Genomic DNA, 20,670 nt, shown 5'->3' on the forward strand with positions numbered 1-20,670 from the left:
TTTCCTCCTAATTTGTCTCAAACCAAGACACATATCTACATGACAGAGAGCTTTAACTGAAGAATATCAAACTCTTGCTATCTCACCACCATTTTCAGCTGAGCTGACAGGAGAGCTGGGCTTTGTCTCAGAGGAAGGGGATAACACTGTCCACAGCTGCTCCGACAAGCAATGGGTCAGTCTGCGCACTAAGAATCAGTGTGAGCCCGTGCCTCCTGAAGCATTCACACTTAAGGTCATATATTTTCTTTGAAAATGTCCAATAAGGGGAATATTCAAAGAAGCAGATAATTAAATGGCGACTTCCAGTCTGGAATTTTTCAGACTCCCTGAGAGGACAGATGCTGTAAAGACAGACTCACTCCTTGCAGAAGACCTGGGAAAAAAGTGCATGAGAAAAAGCAGAACAGGATGGGTGCTCAAGCAAGAGTCTTCAGGGAGCAAGAGTCAGCCAAAATTCTGGACAGCAAGAGACCACTTTTCCCTCAGCCATATCACCACTGGATGTCAGCTCCCTGTCAGCAGGCAACAGCCCATACACTGGAGTGACTTTTGGAGGTTTCATTGAGGCTACTGGAGAATACTGCAGTATTGCAAGAAAGCAGAAAAATGCCTTGAAGAATGCCTGTAAATCACAGTCTACTACAGAGAACTTCACAGCCACACCTGGACCATTTCTAATCCCAGGCTGTGCTTGGTCCATTCTCATTGCTTCACCAACATCTCTAGCAGCAAAAAACTCAATTGCCTGTCAGCAGCCTACCAAATACCCCGATACAGTGAGTTTATACTCTCAGCAGGAATGATGGACAGAAGGCTCCCACAGATTTTAAAATCTTCTCCAGCAAGTCGAAATGTCATGGGCAAGCCTTTACAGAATCCTGCAGTGAGAGCTCTGCCTCTGCTGTCACATCATCCCTGAATGGCCAAGAACTCAGCAAGCTTCACTGTTTTTGACAGGTCATACCAGTTGTTCTGAAAAGACTATGCCTGTTGAGCTTGTCTTAAATCACTTTCCTAAGTAACAGGATTAAATGCAGAAAGCTGGCATTAAAATAAACTTGCTAACTGGTAAAACCTGGTGCAACAACATCACAGGAAGAATGTGGGTGCTCACAGTAAGACCACTGGGTAGGCAAGGGTTGTAGTGTTTAATTCCATGTGACCTCATAAACCATAGCTGTGTTTTCCTTATACCTCCCCACACTAATACACATTCACAATTCTTGAATTAAAGCATTAGTAAAATAATTAAAATTCAAAAGAACAGGAGCTTTGCATGGCTTAATCTCAGCTGGAGCTGCTAAAACTTAATGCTAGCCAAGGTTTTGAATGAGAAGAAATCTAAGCCTGGGTTTTAAACTAATTGCTAACTATCAGGAGTTGCAGGGAGATGAATAGAAAGCCAGAAGGTGGGGGCTTGTGTAAGAGCACTGCAAATAGCTGTTTTCCAGCGGAGAAGTCAGCCTTGTAAGACTTTTCAGCTACAAGGCAATTGTAGAGATATGGCAGAGGTGCTTGCAGTGACAAAGGGTCTGAAAACAGCAAAGAACAATCAGTAATTCAGCACCTTTTTTTTTTAATGCAACAGCCAGAAGACAACAGAAGAAGGTATTGGGAGTCAGCACCACACCAAAAAGGACATGGTTCCTGGTACAGTTTGTATTCAAAACCACCAACCACCTTGCAAAGCAATCTCACAGAAACCAAAATACTGAGGTACCTGACGAGGAGGGTGAACAAGCTTAAAGGATAAAAATCCCTAACAATACAGAATACATCCTTCTCATGAATCTCTAAGCTGACCTCTTCCTGGGCATCTGCTGACCTCCATGACCACATACATGCTCCTGGGCTAAAGCAACTTTGAATCCAAACCAGTGCAGAGAGTCACTATTACCTGCTCACAAGGCTTTGGCATGGCCATGGACTGGAAATTCCTCACACTTGGTACTGCCCAGCCAGCTCCTCCTGAGTCCTCACCACAACACACTCCACAGCTTACTCCAGGGATTCACCAAAAGGCACCAGGGCACTGTAGGCTTCCTATGCCATTACTCCCAGCACTACAGGGTTTGTTTACTATGAGCAGCCTCACAGGAAGCAGTCAGGCTGGAGAGAGCAAAACTGAAAGGGTGCAGATACTATCAAAGCTGCTCTCCCTGCACAAAGGCAGACTTCACAGAAGTTCAGCGTCTAAAGAGAAGCTCAGTTCAGAAATGAAGCAAAAGACTTTCTACTTAGAGAAAGACCTGAGAACATTGACAAAAAACCCTCAAATTCATGCCTTAGCAGTAGTATCATGCAGGTGAAATTTGTTTCCAGTCTGGTCACCTTGTTTTAGACCAGCACTTGAGTTTTTCTCCCCTTAAAGAAATGTTTGCTTTGTTGTTTAGTTGAAGTTGTTAGGAAGCAGTCAGCTGTTATACAGAATTAAATACTTTCTATTATGCAAAGGCTGACGCTGTCTGCGCTGCAACTGCATGGCTGTGAACAGCATATTAATTCAAAGTCTGTATGATTACACTTTACCATTAAAGGTCACTCAGCATTTTCTATTTGTCAAGCCAGTGATTTTTGATGCATGCTGTATGGACCTTTGGACATCTACGCATTATTTCTAAGGTATGTGCAAGAATCAAAACAAGTCCTCTGAGAAGAATACTTTAGCTCACTGCTTGAACCACTGTGTTCTTAGACATAACACACAAAGATGAAGAAAAACACCCAAAACTTTTATAAAGCCACAGTGCAAGTATATTCCTGAGTTATGTCAAAGAGCATTAGGGTGGGGTATGATTTAAGAAAAACTGTGCAAAGACAGCATCTTATATTCAGAGAATTCTGTGATGCATGCAGTAGACATCTTGCATTTACTGTTTTTGTTCAATCTGTTCCAGTATATTTAGCAAACTGACAGACTGCTTCACTTCAGCAGGTAGTGTGCTTCCGTCATCTTCAAGCACCTCAGATGGCAGGACAATGTTTAGACAGGCTACAGGTCTGCTGCACATGGATTTCTCCTCCATGGAAGCTAAAATTTGAATATACCTAAATGCCTCATGAATCTCCCAGAAGTTAGTTCTGTTTCTCTTTAAGCAACTAAATTCTTTGCAAAACCCTAGCCAACACCAGCTGTCCCTTGAAACTTTACAGACAGCATCCTTTGCCATGTGCTGTACATTCTTTATGTCTAGCTCAATATACACTGCTTTTATGAATGGAGGGACAGGGTATTAGGAGAGCTCATCTTCATTTTTCAAATCAATGTTATAAACATAGTTTAAGATAGTGTCCCTAAGTGATTAAAATATTCCATTTCAATGATGGTTAAAAAAACCAAAAAACAAACCAACAAACAGAAAAAAAGCACCCCACACCCAGCCATGAGACCTCTCCACACTGGAAGAATTAACATTTGCAAAAGTGTAAAAACCTGCATTTTCTCTGTGGCAAGCGCAAACTGCAGAACTACAACACAGCAACAGAGTATGCAAAAAAGGGGTATGCATCTTAGACCCAGCTTACTGATTCTGCATGATTATTTCATATCACATATTTAAATTAATTTTACAGCTTTCCCCTCAGCAGTTTTTTTCTGAGCCTTACCTAGATTTAAGAGAAGTTTTTTGGAACAGAAATTTGACTGAAGTTTGATCTGAGCCATCTTATCTCTGGCACAATTAAGGCAGAAGTGAGAAAACACATCAACAAATTTCTCCTGAGGTGCAGGCACAGGGGGACTGAAAATACTGTTGCAAGACCAAATGCTTGCTGAGAAAGTGCACCTTAAGGACTGCCAACATTGTTGGGCAGCTATGGCTCCGCAAGTGGTCAGGAGCCAACAGGCAGTTCCAGCTGTGGCAAGAAGGCAGAAGACATCAAAGATGTTACATCCCCCACAAGCAGCATAACACAGGCCAGCTGGCACTCCTGTCCCACTGGTGAGGAAGTTAATACATCTTCTTTTTTCCTCATTAAGTCACAGCAAGTCCACAGACAAGACAGCTGACAACAATCAGAACTTGCTGGTACTAGAATTTGTTCCCTCTTGAGAACAGGGCTTCCCTGGGAAGCATTCTTCTGTTAGCACTGTTATGCAGATATATCCCAGGCCTAAGTGTATCTTGCCATCACACTTGGCATTCATTCAGCCTGGGAGATGCAGTTATTACTCAAATGACACTTCCCATTTGAAAACTGTTGTAAAAAAATAATGAGTACACTTTAAGCCACCTCTTCCACTGTGTCATTTCATTCCAAGAAGAGAAAGCAAGCCCCATTCATGGCTTCTGCAAAAAGAGAGGCTTGTGTTATGTAACCTGTGCCATTAAGTTGTTTTCTTACTGCTCCCGAACTACTGCATCACAGTTTCAAGACAAGAGCCTCCTTTCAGTCATAGAATCATAAAATACTGAGTTGGAAGGAACCCATAACAATCATCAAGTCCAACTCCTGGTCCTGTGCAAGACAGTCCTTTCACCAGGCAGCAGAAAGTTGCTGTGGCTATGACGTGATGTTCTCAACAAGCATAGCAGTGACAGCTGTGTTTCTGCCCTGGCAGGCCATCCTCAGAAGCCAGCTCCAGCCTGGTTTCCTTTGGCTTAGCCCAGAAGTTGCAACACTGAAAATCTTCTGTGCAGTTAGCAAAGGGAACCATACACTTCCCACAGCCATCACTGGTGGCTGAGGTATTCAGCGGAGGTAGAAATGCAGTGCTCACACTCTGATGGACGGCTTGATCCCCGATGGACAGCCTGATCCAGTGCCCAAACAGGTTTTTTTACTTACAGCATCCAGGAAGTACAGTCAATTCAGAAGCCATTCAAGCTTCAAGGGCTAGATAATACCAGAACTCCTCTGACTCCTGATTCAACCCTGTAGCAACCAAGCCTGGACCCAGAGGGCTTGCTCTCACCCCACCCCTGCTTTTAAGCACCATCCACAACCTGCCTAGCTCATCTCTGTAATGAAGAGAATAAATGTTTGGATGCATTAGCATCACAGGAGTCTGTGGTCTCAAATAGAAGCTGGCAAAACAGCAAGAAACATCTCAGAGCAAGGAGGAGCTGCACTCTGAGAAAATATCTGGAAACATACTGCAGAAGCATACTTCAAACAGTGCCATTCCTGAGAGGAATGGAACACTTACATCCACTTTGAGCTGGTCTCAAACAGCTTTTCCACCTAACAGAAGAAAATTACTTCTAACACACACTCCCCCCCGCCCCCCAATTTCGCATCACTACAAGCAGGAAAATACGGACTGGAAATAGTCTTTGTGATCACAGGGTTTGACGGACATCAATCCATTTAGGAAGATATTCAAAAGTTTAGGACAGAAATTGCACAAGACCTAAATTTGTTTATCTGCAGACCCACTTTGCTGAATGGTGACTGCCCAGAGAAGCACCCTAGCACACATCCCCCTTCTCAGCCAAACTTCCAGAGGGAAGAAGCCACATGCAATTTTACAACCCACTAGGATGCAATGAACCACCCAGGTCACAGAGCAGGTCTTGGTGGCAGATCGAGAAATCAGATCAAGAAGAGGCAGATCGAGAAATCCCTGCTCCACCAGAAGCCAGCTCTCCATCAGGGACCATTTGTAAGGAAATGTCCTTTCAAGGGCAGTGGGCAGCATGTGTCCCTGCTGAGCCCAGGAACATTACTCCCACCTTTGCTGGGTGAGCTCAGCAAGACTCTCACCAAACAACTCTAACAGCTGCTGCACCCTAGGGATCCTCAGCACTCACAATGCAGACCTGATCTGGAGCAGGATACTCTGACAGTCCCAATCTTTGAGTTCTGACAGCAGTTCACAGGTTTGTCCAGCCTTAGCTGAAGAGCAGCTTGGCGTATAGCTCCCCAGGACCCTGGGGACATACCCACCTAATACTTTGCAGACACTACCCTCTTCCTCCCTTTCTTGGGCTCCCTTCAGTGGCCACTACATTGCGCTACCTCTAAATTACATTTAAATCAGCACCCAACAGTACCCCAGTCTCTTGCTCTCTCTCAAGACCCTTGCAAGTAAACAGACGTTCTCAAAGGAGAAACACAAGCCTCAGAGAAACACATGTCTGAGAAAAATCACTCCAGCCCTCAGGTCTGCTAGCCTGTCTCTCCATGAAGCAGGGATGATTTCAAGCAATCAGCTACTATGCAAGCACAAAGGCAGTTTATCAGCCATGGCCCAAGCACCCTTACTTAGTGCTTGTGTGGTGGCCTTGTGTGGTGTACAACTTGTGCTGTCTAAATGCTGAATCTTCCAGCACTTGTCTCAGAACACACACATGGAGACAAGTGCCTGCAGAGATGCTCCACGGCACTCTTGCAGAGAGCCTGCCTCTCAGCCCACAAGAATCAAACCCCAAACCATGTCTTATATCAAAGCTGCAAAATTAATTGCAAGAGTTTCCTGGTATGATGGGCAGGAATAGAAAGGACTGTGTCGGTGTGGAGGCAGGGAGGGGAAGTACTCTAAACAACATCTATGTCCTTCAGCTATGCACCTTGACAACAGTAAAGAAGGATTTGCTAGGAAAAAAAAGCCACTAGCACGCTCTGTTAAGATCCTCACTGCTCTTTCCCTTCTCACTTTGATGGCACAGAGACCAAACTGAAAATTGAAAATTGGAAATGGTAAATCAAACAATCCACTTAAGCATGAATAGCTCAAGGGAATCACTTTCACACAGGTCAGTTATGCAAAAATTTTCTATGTGGATTAAGAAGTCCTAACTTTTTTGTTTCAAAACTTGTTTCAAGTTTTGAAAACAGCAGCATGTAAGTTTCCTGGATTTTTTTTTTATCATCACCACTACCACAAAGTATGTTCTCACACTCCCCAATGAACCAAGGCTCTAGCTGAATGGGATCATTTGAACAGGGTCTCCTACATGGTTAACTTCACTTCTCTCCCACCAAAAGTATGCCCCAAAACTAACTCTCTGTCTGTGTAAATCAACAGAGATAGGACAGATTCACTGAGCATTAAACTGGTAACATCTGCTGAAACACATCAAGTAAGGATATAGCTGAAGAAAAAGCATTTGGAGTAGAAAGAGGCTTCTTTCTACTAGCTAAACCAGAAAGGCTTGGATGACTCTCAGCAGTCTATTACAATTGCTTCAAACACTGGGTGTGCAACCTCCAGTTTCATTAGAAATACCCCATTTGACATCCTGTGTTAATGGCCCTATGCACAGACTGAATTAAAGTGTGACTGAAGCTACAAAACTAAAAGTACTTGCAGTTGCCTATTACACACCCAAAGCACTTCAATAACATATACATGTAGCTTTGCCTGACTGTATACTAATTGGACCCTGTGGCAGACAGATAATTGATGTTTATAGCACAGAAACACTCACCTATATGGGAGTTAGCAACTTCAGTGACTGTGTGTGAAGTTCAAACTCATTTCAAATATAAGTTTATGTTCCCATTGAGAAGTGTAGCTCCAGTTCCCGGGAGCAAGGACGAAGATAACACCTCAACTGCACAGGAGCATGTCCGAGTAGTTTATTATTCTACAGTTTTACACTTTTGGTGAAATCATTTCAATCCCACTCTTGCCCTGAAAGTGCAATGCTACTACTCAGCCAAACGCTTTTCTGACAATGTCTTGTTTAATTCAAGAATTTGCTTAGATTAAGAGAGCTTGTCAGTGCAGCAACAGTGCTGATGTGTTAGACAGACAAGTAACTTGGAGACACAAGCAAAACGAACTGCACGACGTGCAGGCTCGGGGTCCCAGCCCTGAGTGCAGTTTCCCTGCTGCAGCTGGTGTCTCTCGGGATCTAGCAGTTACGAGCACAGAAGTGGGCTCCGACATTTTTTCTCTTAAGGCACTGTGAAAAGGACTTTAAAAAAAAAAAGGAACAGAAAATAAGAGGGGAAAAGGAAAACAATAAAAGGAAAGAGGAAAAGAGATAAGGAAGAAGGAAGAAAGAAAAGAGAAAAGGTAACAAAAAGAAAATAGAAAGAAGAAAAAAAAAAGGTAGGGGGAAAGAAAAAATGCAAAAGTAAATGGGAAAAAGTGCCTCCGGCTGAGCGCAACCCCCGCACCGCACAGGCATACGCCGCCCCTTACCGCACCGCCGGCTCCCTCCATCTCCCATCGCCGGCCGCGGCGGATCGCAGCCGCCCTCCCGCCGGGCCGCGCCGAGCCCAGCCGCGCCGAGCCGGGCTGTGCCGTGCCGTGCCGCGGTGCCCCCCGGCCCGCAGCGGAGCCGGGCAGCGCGGCGGCCCCGGCGCGGTGGGCGCGGAGCGGCGCGGAGCGGCGCGGGCCGGGCGGCGGGGCCGGGCCGGGCCCGGCGGGGCGGGGCGGTGGCCCGGCGAGGGAGGGCAGGGGAGACGGGGGCGGGGGTGGGCGCGATGAAGGGGAGGGGAGCCGCGTGCGCCACGTGCTCCTTGAAAAGATTTTAAATAAATAAATAAATAAATACATAAATAAATAAAAGGGAATTATTTCAGGATTAGCAAAGCAGTAGAGTGAAAAGCACAACCCAGACCGCGTGCCCGCAGCAGCGGCGCTGGGCAGGAACACGACCAAAGCCCGCGGGGGCTGGGACATGCCGTACTCTGCTCTTAAATCCCCTCAGCGCGGCTCGCAGTTGTTGGGAGAGGGAAAAAAAAAAAAAAAAAAAAAAAAAGCAGAAGCCTTTTGTTTCCAGCCCTGGGGCTTTCCCTCGCAGTTCGCTTTCAAAAAGCAGAAGAGCACAGATGTCTTTGGAGTAACCCCATCCATCTGAACACTCGAAACTGATTTTCCACTTTTTTTTTCGCAGTTTGCTGGAAGCTCTCTTGCATTGTCAGGTTTTAGAGCACTCAGCCACATCATTAGAATTTTTCTAACTAGGACCTCTGAGCCTTGTTCTTTTAAGTAAAACTAGGGGTTTCCCTATCAAAAGCCATGCTTTAGAAAATACTCCCAAATCTCATTAGCCCAGTTAGAGTTAACTGTACAAATAGCTGGCAGACTACATAAAGAAGGATGTCAATTTCTGTAAATTCAGTATATCTGTGTTTTGTTTAGCAGTAGCTGAAAACTTCTTTGGTTTTAACCGATCAAGCTTGAGGACAGGCTTTCTGGAATAATCCCTGAGAACCAGGAATTACTGAATACATTGTATGTTTGCTTCGTTCTGAGCATGGGTAAAAAAGAACATGTGTTAGGTGATAAGCAAGGTCGTTCTCTAATGCTGTGCTCTTCTGAAAGGTTTTGGACAGTGCTAGTGGTAGAAGTGCATCACCATGAAGTCACTGACATAAGTGTACCACACCCAGACAGAGCAGCACCTCTGTGGCTGAGGAGACAGCCTAGCCCTGCCTTGTTCCCCACTGGCCTCACAGCTCAGTGCCAGAGCCACCCTTCCTGCCAACACTGGGCAATCTCAGTCTTTCTTCAGGCCCATGGGGAAAAAAGTCCATTTCCAACAGGATAAAAGTATGTCCAGGCATAATGCTTGAAGCACCCTGGCCTAAAGCTTTCCCTGTCTGGCAATAAGACAGGGGTAGCAGCACCATCTCTGGGCTCTTCCAACTTGTCAGGGGGCTCCATCCAGCAGCAACTCCCCATGCTCTTTCGATAGGGTTGTGGCATGCAGAGTTCACACTGCTTCTTCATGACTGAACCCACAATTTCTCACCACTTCCAGCTCCATGTTTACCCAAACAGTAGTGCCCCTGCTATACACTCACGTCACCTGGCAGCAGACTGCACTGCCTCTGTCATCTGGATGCCAGTGGTGTACGCTGTATTTCAGAAGGCATTCTGCTCTTTCCCTACCACTTCCCCTCTCCCCAATCCTAAGCCTCTCACCTGCTCCCCACCATCACAGGCTGTCTTTAACCATCCATCCCAGGAGCAGCACAGGACCTGCCCCCTGCCCTGCTCAGCAGCACTCCAATCCAGTCGTTTCTGTCCTCTGGGAACAGATAGCTGAAAACCTGTCTTTCCATCCCCTGAAACAGCTGGCAAGAGTCCCAAAGAGGTCTCAGCGATGCAGCTCCTCCATGCCCACCCTCTGTGGCTGAATTGTGCCTGCAGGGCTGGGGGATGTGCTGAAGGGCTTCACCCCTCTTCCCCAGCCACAGCTGTGATGACAAACATGTTTTGGCCCTGCCGGGGCTTTGTCCCATCTGTCAGACACCCTGAGGGCCCTGGGAGCCGGTGTGGGGGCACAGGCTGCAGATTCCCCATCTGTGCTACATCTGAGATGGCTAATGCAGTGGAAAAAGAAACCACCCAGTGCCTGGGTCTCTGAGGAGTTGATGCACTCTGCCTGCCTCTTCCCTGACAGGCTGAGGTCATGTGACTGCAGGCCAGGAGGCAGCTGGGAGCAAAAGCAGGGCTGGAGTCAGGGGCTGGTGATGTCCCTTGCAAGGCACATCCCCTGCCCTGGACACCTAGGTGGCCGATGCAGCCACTGCACTCCAGTTTGGAGCTTTTCCACATCCTACTTGTGTTGAGAAAAAATTGACCTTTTCTCTCTTATCCAGGCATCTGGCCTGAGTCACACAGACATTTAGGCTGCCTGGAATATGCTCTGTGCTGAAGGACTGGGAAAGGACAGGATTTGCCAGCCTGGGGCAGGATGGTCCTGCAAGCCTCTGCTATATGGGCATCTAGTTCTTGGTTAGCTTCACTGCAAAGGAGGGTGATGGGGTCTTGAAATCGCACAAACTGGTGTTTCTTACACCACTGATCATTGTTTTCTGCAGAAGGGCCATATTAAATCCTAAAACATTTCTGTGAATGGGCAATCAGCAGAGAAATGTGGTGGGGTTAGTACATTTGTGAAGGAAATCTGTATTTTTTCTCCAAACACTTGATATAAATTTCCAGGTAGTTATATTGAAAAAAATAAAAGTCACAAAAAGCTGACACAAAACCTGGCAGCTTTCTAAGCAGTTATGAAATACATATCACAGTTAGAGAGCACACTTAATTGTTAAAAAATTTAGTCATGAGCATACAGCATGTATCTTTAAAAAACCAAGAAATTAAAAAAAAAACCAAACAAAAACTCAGAAGATGGCAGTCAAGTCCAGTCTGTGCAGTGGCTAAGCTGCTCTGAATTCCCCAGCCACGGGCACTGATGGGGACCAGGGAGCCAACACTGGGCAGGTAATGTGCATGGGTGCTGAGCTGAGGCTGAGCAGGGCATGGGAAATGGGAGACAATCTCAGAAGCTGGTGGCTGCAGCAGACAGAAGTGTGAAAGCAGCACGAGGGACAGCTGGATAAGAGGGATTTGTGTGAGAAGTAGTCAAACTGCAAAGGCAGTTGCCGGGGGTATTTGGGGAGCGTAGCCTCACAAAGCCAACAGTGCTCTAGTAATGCTGTCAGCTGAGATTGCCAAAGCCACAATACTGATATTTTCAGTATTGAAAATATCAGGTTTGGGTATGCCAGGTAGCAAAACTGGTACCTGGGCAAAAAAGTAGTCATGGCGGAGTGCTTGTTTGCAAAGAGTCTTGAGGAGAAAACAGGAGGTCAAAAAAACAGGAAAATGGGTACAACTGGCAGTGTCAAGGGCTGCCAAGATGTGCTTGTCAAGCAAGCCCACACTTGACCACCAGAGTGGGAGCAGGGCAGGAAACCAAACTTGGTTTTCTGACAATAACACATGGGTCAAACCTGCTTCTGGTCACAACACAGGGTCATAGGATGCTTTCTCTCATCAGCAGGGAAGCACCTAAGTGGATACATGGATTGAGCATTGCTGTGTCAGTGCTTGTTCCAGCCAGATGGCACTAGTCTCTTCCCCTCTACTTTCTAAGACAAACTTATCTGGGTTCAAAATTCACAGCTGAAAATACCCTACCTCACTATACCACCCCATAATGAAGAAAAAAAAAAAAGAAGGAAAAATAAAAAAAGGAGTGTATTAAATTCAGTGTTCTGCAAAGAGTAACCAATGCATAAACTCTGTCATTTTTTGCCAATAAAGTTGCCGTCACAGGGAAGTAGTACAGGAAACTCACTTCCAAATAATCTTTCCTTATTCAAAAGGCAGAAAACCACAAGTAAGTAATCATCCAGGTACTCACCAGAAAATTTCTCATGACTTTGCATCTCAAATCAAAGAGACTCTCTTTTGTATTGAGGGAGAAGAAGGCTAGGGATATAAAAAAATAATATCATTTTAAAAGCCTAACCAGAAACACCACTATCTACAGATGGAAAGACAAAGTTAATAATTTACTGGATTTTCCTTATGTGTCTGAATTTTCTGGAAACAGCTGGGAAAACATTTTTTTTCTGTTTTACTCAGAAAAACATGGTCGCCATTGCAACCAATTTTTTCTGAATTAAAGGTGGAAAAGAAGCTGCAACACCACAAGGGGAACAGCAAACTTGGAGGTGAGGTGCAAAGAAAAACAGCATGTGTAAATATGGTAACCTTCCTATTATTTTTTTTAAAAAAGACTCAGGTATAAATTATTATAGTAAAGCCCAGGGTGACAGCTACAGCATGGAATGAGACAGTGGACACAGTGGCTAGCTAGCCAGCTTCACTGTGAGAAGGTGTATGCTGCAAAGCCATGACAGTATCACCATTCTTCACTTGGCTTTTTCCTCACAGGTTGCCAGGTTTGTTTGGTCTCATACCCAGAGCTCCTGGAAACTTCCCTTTTATGGGTTACCTGACTCTTGTCCTGCTCCTTCACTCATGGACAATTCTCTAGAGTCTTGCTATGGCCAAGAAACGATCCAGAGATTTCACTTCACTCCATCCTCCATCTGATATGTTCATTGGGAGGAAAGGAAAGGACCAACATTCCCTGCCCAGGGAGACCTGTAACTAGCCAAAATTCGACCATTTGATGGGAAACCTCAAATTTGTTATTCTGTCCATCAGAGTTTGGGGATCTCCAATTTTATATCTACTTCCAAAACCGGGGACTTCACAGTACCACCCCAGCTGAGTGAGTCTTTAGAAATCTCCTTATTAGCCCAAATTAAAGTGAAGAACACAGAAAATTTTGCTGAATATCCCTGCTTTGGGAGGTTCTTGGTTACCTCATGGGTCTCTACTGTCACGTCCTCTCTTAATTTTAACCCTTACTCTTCCCCATGTGTAGCAAATCTGTCACTTCGGCCTTCTCTTTAGAAGGACTGCAGGGTCCTGAAATCAGCCCATCTGTAGGGGGTACAACCTTCTAAACAGGCTCCTCAACAAACAGCCACAGCTCCTGGATGTCTGTATGGAACTGATGAGCCCACAGGAGAGACAGGTCATTAAATATTTTCTTTGCCAACTCCCTCCAAAAGTGGCAGCCCAGTGCAGCAATCATGGTGTAACCTAGGGGCCATACTAAAAGTCTGCCAGAGCGAAGACCATGAGGAAGGGTTCCAGCCAGATTGATGTTGGCCATGTTCTTCCCAAGCATCTCCAAAAGTGACAGAGAAATAGCTGGTTGTTCTGGGGCTACCAAGCCCTAGCAAGTCCTGCTCCTGCTGCTTCCCAGCACTAAGGGTACAACCTAGCCTTCTCTCTGGATGGGGGAAAGTCCTCTATCCTGCTCCTCACAGGCAAGCAAGAGGCCACATCTAGGAATTCAGGATACTCCAGCAAGGGGAACACCAACAGTGGAGGCAGGGAAATTTCAACCAGTTCCAGGAGCTCGGTGTTGTTTCTCTGTCTGGATCTTAGCCGTGTTAGATCATTAGATGGAGTTTTCTAGGGATCAAGTCACCAAGACTCTTTCCCTTCCCCCAACTTGCCACATAGAGGGTAAAGAACAGAATCACATTTTGGTTTCTTTGCAGTGTTCTCCATATGGCAAAGATAGATTTGGCATTGGGAGAATATAAGGGAAGTGTTCTTTCACTGTGTCATGGTTTAAGCCCAGATGGAAATTAAGCACCATGCTGCTGCTCACTCAGCCTCCTCCCTTCTCCTCCCTCACCCCTGTGGAATGGGGAGGAGAATCAAATAATGTATGTTGAGATAAGAACACTTTATTGGTGAAAATAAAGGAAAATAAAATAAAATTATAATGGTAAATAATAATGTTAATAAAAAATAATCAAGTAATGTACAATGCAATTGCTCACCACCCACTGACTGAGCCAGAACTCCCCTTCCTGAAACCAGATCATCCACCCTTCCAAGTAACTCTCCCCGTTTCAAATACCCAGCATGACGTTCTGTGTGTGGAACATCTCTTCGGGTCACCTGTCCTGGTCATGTTCCCTTCCACTTTCATTTGCATGCCACCTCCCTGGCAGAGCACAAGACAAGGGAAAAATAGTCTTTGACTTGGCAAAGAACAAACCATCAGTGTGTTATCAACACCATTCTCACGCTGAATCAAAAACCAGCCCTGTAACAGCTACTGAGAAGAAATTAACTCTGCCCTAGCTTAACAAGGACACACTGCCTTGTACCGCAGAGCATGCATCACATCAGAATCATCAGCCCCACAAGTCAGTCTGGCAGGCACATCTCCTCCAGCTTTTTCCAAGAGGATACAGTGCCTAGTAAAAAAGCAAGGGAATCATATAAGGAAAGAGACACCTTTCTTTCTCAGGCTGAAGCACCGAACCTTGTGTTCATCTGTTGAATCTGATTCTCAAAGGCCATCTCAAAATAAGTGAAACACCTCTGCCTAAGCATGGCTACTCTTAGGAGTCTTCCACTCAGAGCCCCATCTGCCCTAGACTCGCTGATTCCTTCTGCCATCTCTACTTTGTGCCTGCATTTGGTAACCAGATGGATTCATTAGTAAAGTAGCACATCTAGTCTATCGGCCACAAAAAAAAAAAGAATGTTTTGCATAAATACCAGCAGTGGTGTTCAAAAGTGCATTAAAACACACAGGTGAGGAGATACTGTATTTGAGCAGAAGAGAAATTATCTTTTACCCTCCTAAACAATATATGTGATTCTACAGAGCATCATTCTTTCTATGGAAGCCTTAGCCAGTCTCACAGAAATCTTTCTGGTCTTGACCTCCAAAAGGAGATGACGAATACTGTAACTGTATGGTATGCTATCATCAAGGGAAGCATACATTTCAAGCCAAGATATGGTGGCTTTGTGGTTTTGGCTTCCTTAGACCCTGGCATATTCCTGTTGAGTCTCCTGTACAATTTTCCCTTTTTCATGAGTGTCCTCTTTATCCTGCTACAGATGGCTCAGAGGACTGAGACTGCACATCAGATACAGTGAGACATGAGGGCAAAAGAACATTTATTCAATGGCCCTTTTTTTGGTAGGGTAGACAGCAGCTTTTTACAGGATTATCAGCATCTGGAAACCCAAGTCAGAGAAGGACTACTGTAGCCACAATTGTGTGTCACACTGACATGCAACAAGCAGCCTTCAGAGCTGGGAAAACGTAAAGCATAACACCCCACTCTCCTCCCCAAAATGAGATAATTATGGCCTGTAACTCTGGCATGTTCATACAGCTGCCTCAGGCTGAAATGCTCCAGTCAGAAACACAAACAACATTGCTCTGAAGAAAAGTACTAAGAAGATTTCCTCTGCTTAAACAAATCTGCAATTGGTGTTGACAGCAGAGAGCTAGAAATGGATGGGCACATCCACATCCGTCCCCAGCTCTGCCCAGGCAGTGAGCACGTATCAGGCACAAATGACAGGTGGAAAGTTAAATGTGGACAAGCCCATTTCACTGGGACAGCATGACCCTAGCCAGTGTGAACAGATCATTATTGGCTTTGGTCAGACCTGGAAGGCCTCAGCTGGCAGATCTCTCAGCAGATTTTCTAAACAAAGGAAAACACCATTCATTCCCACGCCAGAGGACAGGAGCCAAAACTGGAAAAGACTTGAGACAGAATTATCATGTGTCAGCTAGAGTGTGACACCAGACACACTCATTCTTGTGATGCAGCACCATGGTAACAGCCATTGTCTGCTGTGCGGTGGGCTGTATCACCAAGCATGGGGGAGTCAGGTGTTTTCTTCTTCTGGGCTGGTTTCTTAGGGCAGCCTGCCACACAAGGCTGCTGCACTGGCCTAATATCAGACTGGAAGGGATGGAAATATGAAGGGATGGAAAGGCTTAAAAAAGTAACAGCCCTGAGGTGCCTGAAAGGACAGAGCAAGAAGAGAGGCATAGCTTTGCATGAAGAGACAGGGAGACTATGACTGGCATCACAAACTGAATATTTGGATGGAAAACTGGCTACCAGGGAAGACTCACATCCTCTCTTCTCATGTAAATCTACAATTTCTTGCTCTTCTCCAAAGTGGATTCAATTTCCACCAGACCTCCTTTCAAACTTTTCATCTCTGTCTCTACCCTCTCCAAAAATCAATGTCAGCATGCATCTTCTTAATGTCCACTGTCTCCTACACCACCTGATTTCCCAAACTCCACCTTTTGCTCCTTACAGCCCTGGCTCCTACAGCATTCAAACCCATTCCCCAACTCAAACACTGGAGCTCTCAGTCCCCCTGGTCTCCTGCATTGCTGCCCTATTGGTGAAGAGTCCCAGCCTCACTGCCATACATCCCAACACTCACACTCCCTATCTCCTTAGCAATCATTTATCTTATTAGTATTGCTCTTTCCCTGGCTAATTGTTAATTACCTCCCTGCTGATGGCCTGGAGCAAACACATCATCAATGAGACAAGGGCACAAACTTGACATTTCATATTACTTGAAGCAGCAGTAGGAAGTTCCTACCCACCCCACTCTCATTTGTTCCTACCATTTTGAAGTTGTGCCAAATGCCATTTGTAACCAGGTGCACCCTTTGCAGACGGAATGCTCTAGCCAAGGAGCATCATTTTGCATTTCAACTTTTTTTTCCCTACCTTTTTTCCCCTCAAATTATTTGCTCTTATCACCTTTGCTCCCCTCCTCTTTGCCTCAGCCTTACTCTTCCACCACCAGCTAGGTAAAGCAGCTCTCATGTGCTCCTGTGCTATAGCCTGCAGCATTAGTTTTCACTATTGCATATATCTTCCTCTGCACCCTAGATGCTTGCACTAAAATTCAGAGTAGCTGCCATACAGCATCTATATCTCCCTTTCCCTTATTTCCAGAAAATCCTCACCAGGAATGCAGAAGGCATGAAATGGACAGTGCAATACTCTAGCATGCAGATTCAATTTCCTCCAAAGCAAGTTTTATGTGAACAGCCAAGGGTGTTGGTGGGCCTTGCCTGTCATTTATTGGTCCTTATCACTGACCACAACCACTTGGATGCAGCACCTACAGGTGGAACAAATGTCCTGCTCCTGACTTCCTCAAATCCAAAAATCCTTATTTATTTTGTTTCCAAAGTATTGATTCTTTTCATCCACTGCCATATTAACTTCCTACAATTCCATCAAGCCAGATTTACAACTCCCTAATTATCTCAAGATCAATCCAATCCCCTTTTTTCCAAGGGAAAAAAAAACTGCTCAGTTCCACAAGTGTGTTCCAATCCTTCACATTTTTCCCATTTATATATTTTTAATTAGAATGCTAGATTTTTGATAGCTAGGTACAGAAGCAACATGCTGTTTTCTTCCCTTTCCTTGATGTCAGAAATAGTCTCTTCTGGCTTGAAGAACTTCCTGGATTCCTATTTTCTGAGAGAAGGAGAAGATGAAGAAGTATGTATGGTGAGGAATGATAACTACCTGAGCCAGTTGTGGGAGATACAAACTTCATTCAAAGCCTGCTGGAATCAGTAGAAAGCTACTTGCCTCAGCCTTCGGAGTCTCTCTTGGCTCTTCCTAAACTTTGTATTTTCAATGGCTGTCTTAAAAGTAAATTTTTACTCTGCTTCCAATCCTACTGAGCATATTCAGCCTTTACTGCCTTAAGTACTAGTAGCAAACAGTCAGCTGTGCTCAGAATAAGGCTGTATGCAAGTGTGTTCAAGTACAGGACAAGCAATCTTAATTAAAGTTTTTCATACTGGTAGGCTTGTCTGAAGTCCAGAGTGCACACTCATGAGTTAATCCTCCTACGCCACTTGTCAAAAACGCAAGCCCTAGCAATCTGATTTCTCAGATGAAACAACCGAGGTAGAGAAGTTAAATGACCCGATCAAACCACAGATGCATGGGAGTGTTACACTCAGTATGAAAAGGCTGCTCTTTACATGGCAATAAACCAAATGTCTCTCAGCCAGGCGCCTCTCAGTCCCCACTAAACACACGTTTCAATCCCACTGCAGGTAGTCACATACATTAAACTAAACAGACACACCACTACTTTATAAATCCAGGACCCAAAGATCTTAGATCCATATTCACATTTTTAGCTAGTCAAGAACTGTGTTGAATGCATCTACATTTATAGTGGCCACAAAATAGGCAGCCAGCCCAGCTGCTTCAGGAGTGAGCTCTGTGGAATGAGACGTCAGGGAGGGCCTGAATTTCCCCAGGTTGCCTGAGCTTGTTGGAATTGGATGGAAAAAGAAGAGAATTATATTCCTGAGGCACTTAGGTTTGTCTCTCCATCCCCCTTCTTGAATGGGGAAAATATTTCAATCAATGAGCTCAGATTAATAAACCTCACATCTCAGATTTGAGTTTGAGGGGGTTTTCTGAATTGGATGGAAGATTTTTGTCTCTCTTTGCAAGTCAGTATTTGTAAATGTGTTGGTGTCTCCCTTGATACCAAGAGAAGATCACTGTTTTTTCTGTAGGTAAAATATAAAGGCTCAGCTTTTCCAAAGAACTCATCCAGCAGTTCTTTAGATACACCTATAAAAAGCAAACAGATTTGCACTGGATGTTAGCAAAAGCCAAGAGTACAATGGAAATTCCTTCTACATTATGGGAATGTGATTACTGCTGAAGTAATTTGCTTAAAAAAATGGCTTTGATCTCTAAAGAAAACAAACGCTGCAGGCTTATGATGACACACAACTACCAAATCATCTGGTGGCATGACAGGAACTGTTTTTGCATTTCCTGCATTCTCCCTGCATTTCCTGCAGGGAATGCATTTTTTGAATGGAACATGTACATGACAAAGGTAATATTTGTATTGAGGCTATGGACCTCAAGTCATACAGCTACACTTGATGCGGCCTGAGGATTTGCAAGTACCTCAACAAGGGTTTCTTCTGGACATGAAACATTCAAATACATGGAAAGACTCATTGTGCTATGTGTACTGAGGTAACCTGGCAAAAAAGATTGTCAAAAGACTTTTATACTCTTCAGGAAGCCATGTTTGAAATTAATAAAGCCAGATGATCTCTGGGATCCAAGCACTACTTTACAAGAGTTTACAAGGGGTTGGGCATAGACTCTAGCATTTTAATCTAAGTATGTGGCTGCAGATCCAGCAGAGGAAGGTAGTGGAAGTGAACAGAGGGATACAGTCTGCCTTAACAGCCACCACAATCATGGGTTTTCCTATAGATCAGAGCCCATAAAAAAGACCTGGCAGATTGTAGTATACACACCACACAACTCTACCTACAACTAATGGATCTCAAGCCACCAAGATATTCTCTAAGACAAGACAAATCACCAGTCAAAAACTCCCTTTATGGACTGGAGTAATCTTTAGGATATGGCACTATGTATTTCAAATGGGATTGCAGTGGTAGACTGGACAACTATGGGGAAAACTCATATGATTGGAGTGCAGTGGAGGATGAAAGCCATCCTGAAAAGGAACACAGTGAAATGCTTTCAAAGACTAGAGCATGTTGCAGTAAATAAGGTACAGTACAGACCACCCAAAACTATTAATGTAAGTACCATGTACGCCGTGAGAGAGAACAAAATGTGGACAATGCTTGCTAGTATTGCTCCTTACCAAAAAAGTTCGCAGTTCAATCTGATATTTTTTAGAAGTTGATGTTCAACTTCTAAAATGTTAATGACAAGGAAGCTAATAAAGGTGCCCTGGAAGGAAATACTTGGTACTGAGGTTCTGTGGTTGTCTTCTTGCCATATCCTGATACCCACTGCCCTAGCTTCTCCCTCTAGTCCCAAAAGAAGGCAACATCGCAGATGGGACCAACCCCAGTCCTCTGTACACGATCCTACCCTTCAGCCACAAGGGTGTCTTCATCTCCTTTGCCCACAGTCTGCTGAACCTGTACTGAGAGCACTGCTGAACACTGAACTTCAATTCAGCCTGGACAGGGAATTTATATGCACCAAAGACACGCACACCAAAAAAAAAAACAAACCAAAAGAAAACCAACCAAACAAGCAAAACAAAACCAAAACCAAAAATCTATAAATATTAAAATATAAACACATTCCTATAGTGTGTGTTCCCCCAAGGAGTCTGCTGTATTCATGGTTTTTGAGGCACAGGCTTTCTCTTGAGTGCCTAACTTGACCCACACACAGACAGCAACAATTTGATTCAACAGTTCTTGTTTTAGCTGGGTTTTCTGAGAAAACAAAAGCTTATGGGGTTATGCAACCTGTTATCTGTTTGTTCATCTGTCTGCTTCCCATAGCATCTTTTGAACTGGTTAGCTAATTTCAAACAAATGTAGGACAGAGGTCTCAGGAAAAATTAATTTAATGGAAATCAGCGCTGTATTTATACTTGTTCCAAGGCAAAGACAGGGAGAAGTACATATCTTTGGGCAGCAGTCAGTATTGGCCAGAGATTTACTCATCTAGGTATTTTTTTCCCTGCCAAAGGTATCCAGGAGAACACAAATGGATGATGGGAAATACTGACCAAGTGCAAGAGAT

The 20,670-nt window shown here is 44.5% G+C and overlaps 1 protein-coding gene across 1 annotated transcript in view; it reads right to left on the reverse strand.

Annotated features, from left to right (window-relative positions):
* PSD3 (pleckstrin and Sec7 domain containing 3) overlaps positions 1 to 8,208 on the reverse strand; it is a 116,105-nt gene extending 107,897 nt beyond the window's left edge. Inside the window, exon 1 of the mRNA XM_030968145.1 lies at positions 8,099 to 8,208. Within this exon, the coding sequence (XP_030824005.1) occupies positions 8,099 to 8,119 (21 nt within the window). The 5' untranslated portion in view covers positions 8,120 to 8,208. The remainder of the gene's footprint in view (positions 1 to 8,098) is intronic.
* Positions 8,209 to 20,670: the final 12,462 nt, after the last annotated feature.

Source organism: Camarhynchus parvulus, chromosome Z, assembly GCF_901933205.1.
Source record: "Camarhynchus parvulus chromosome Z, STF_HiC, whole genome shotgun sequence".
NCBI classification, from domain to species: Eukaryota; Metazoa; Chordata; class Aves; order Passeriformes; family Thraupidae; genus Camarhynchus; species Camarhynchus parvulus.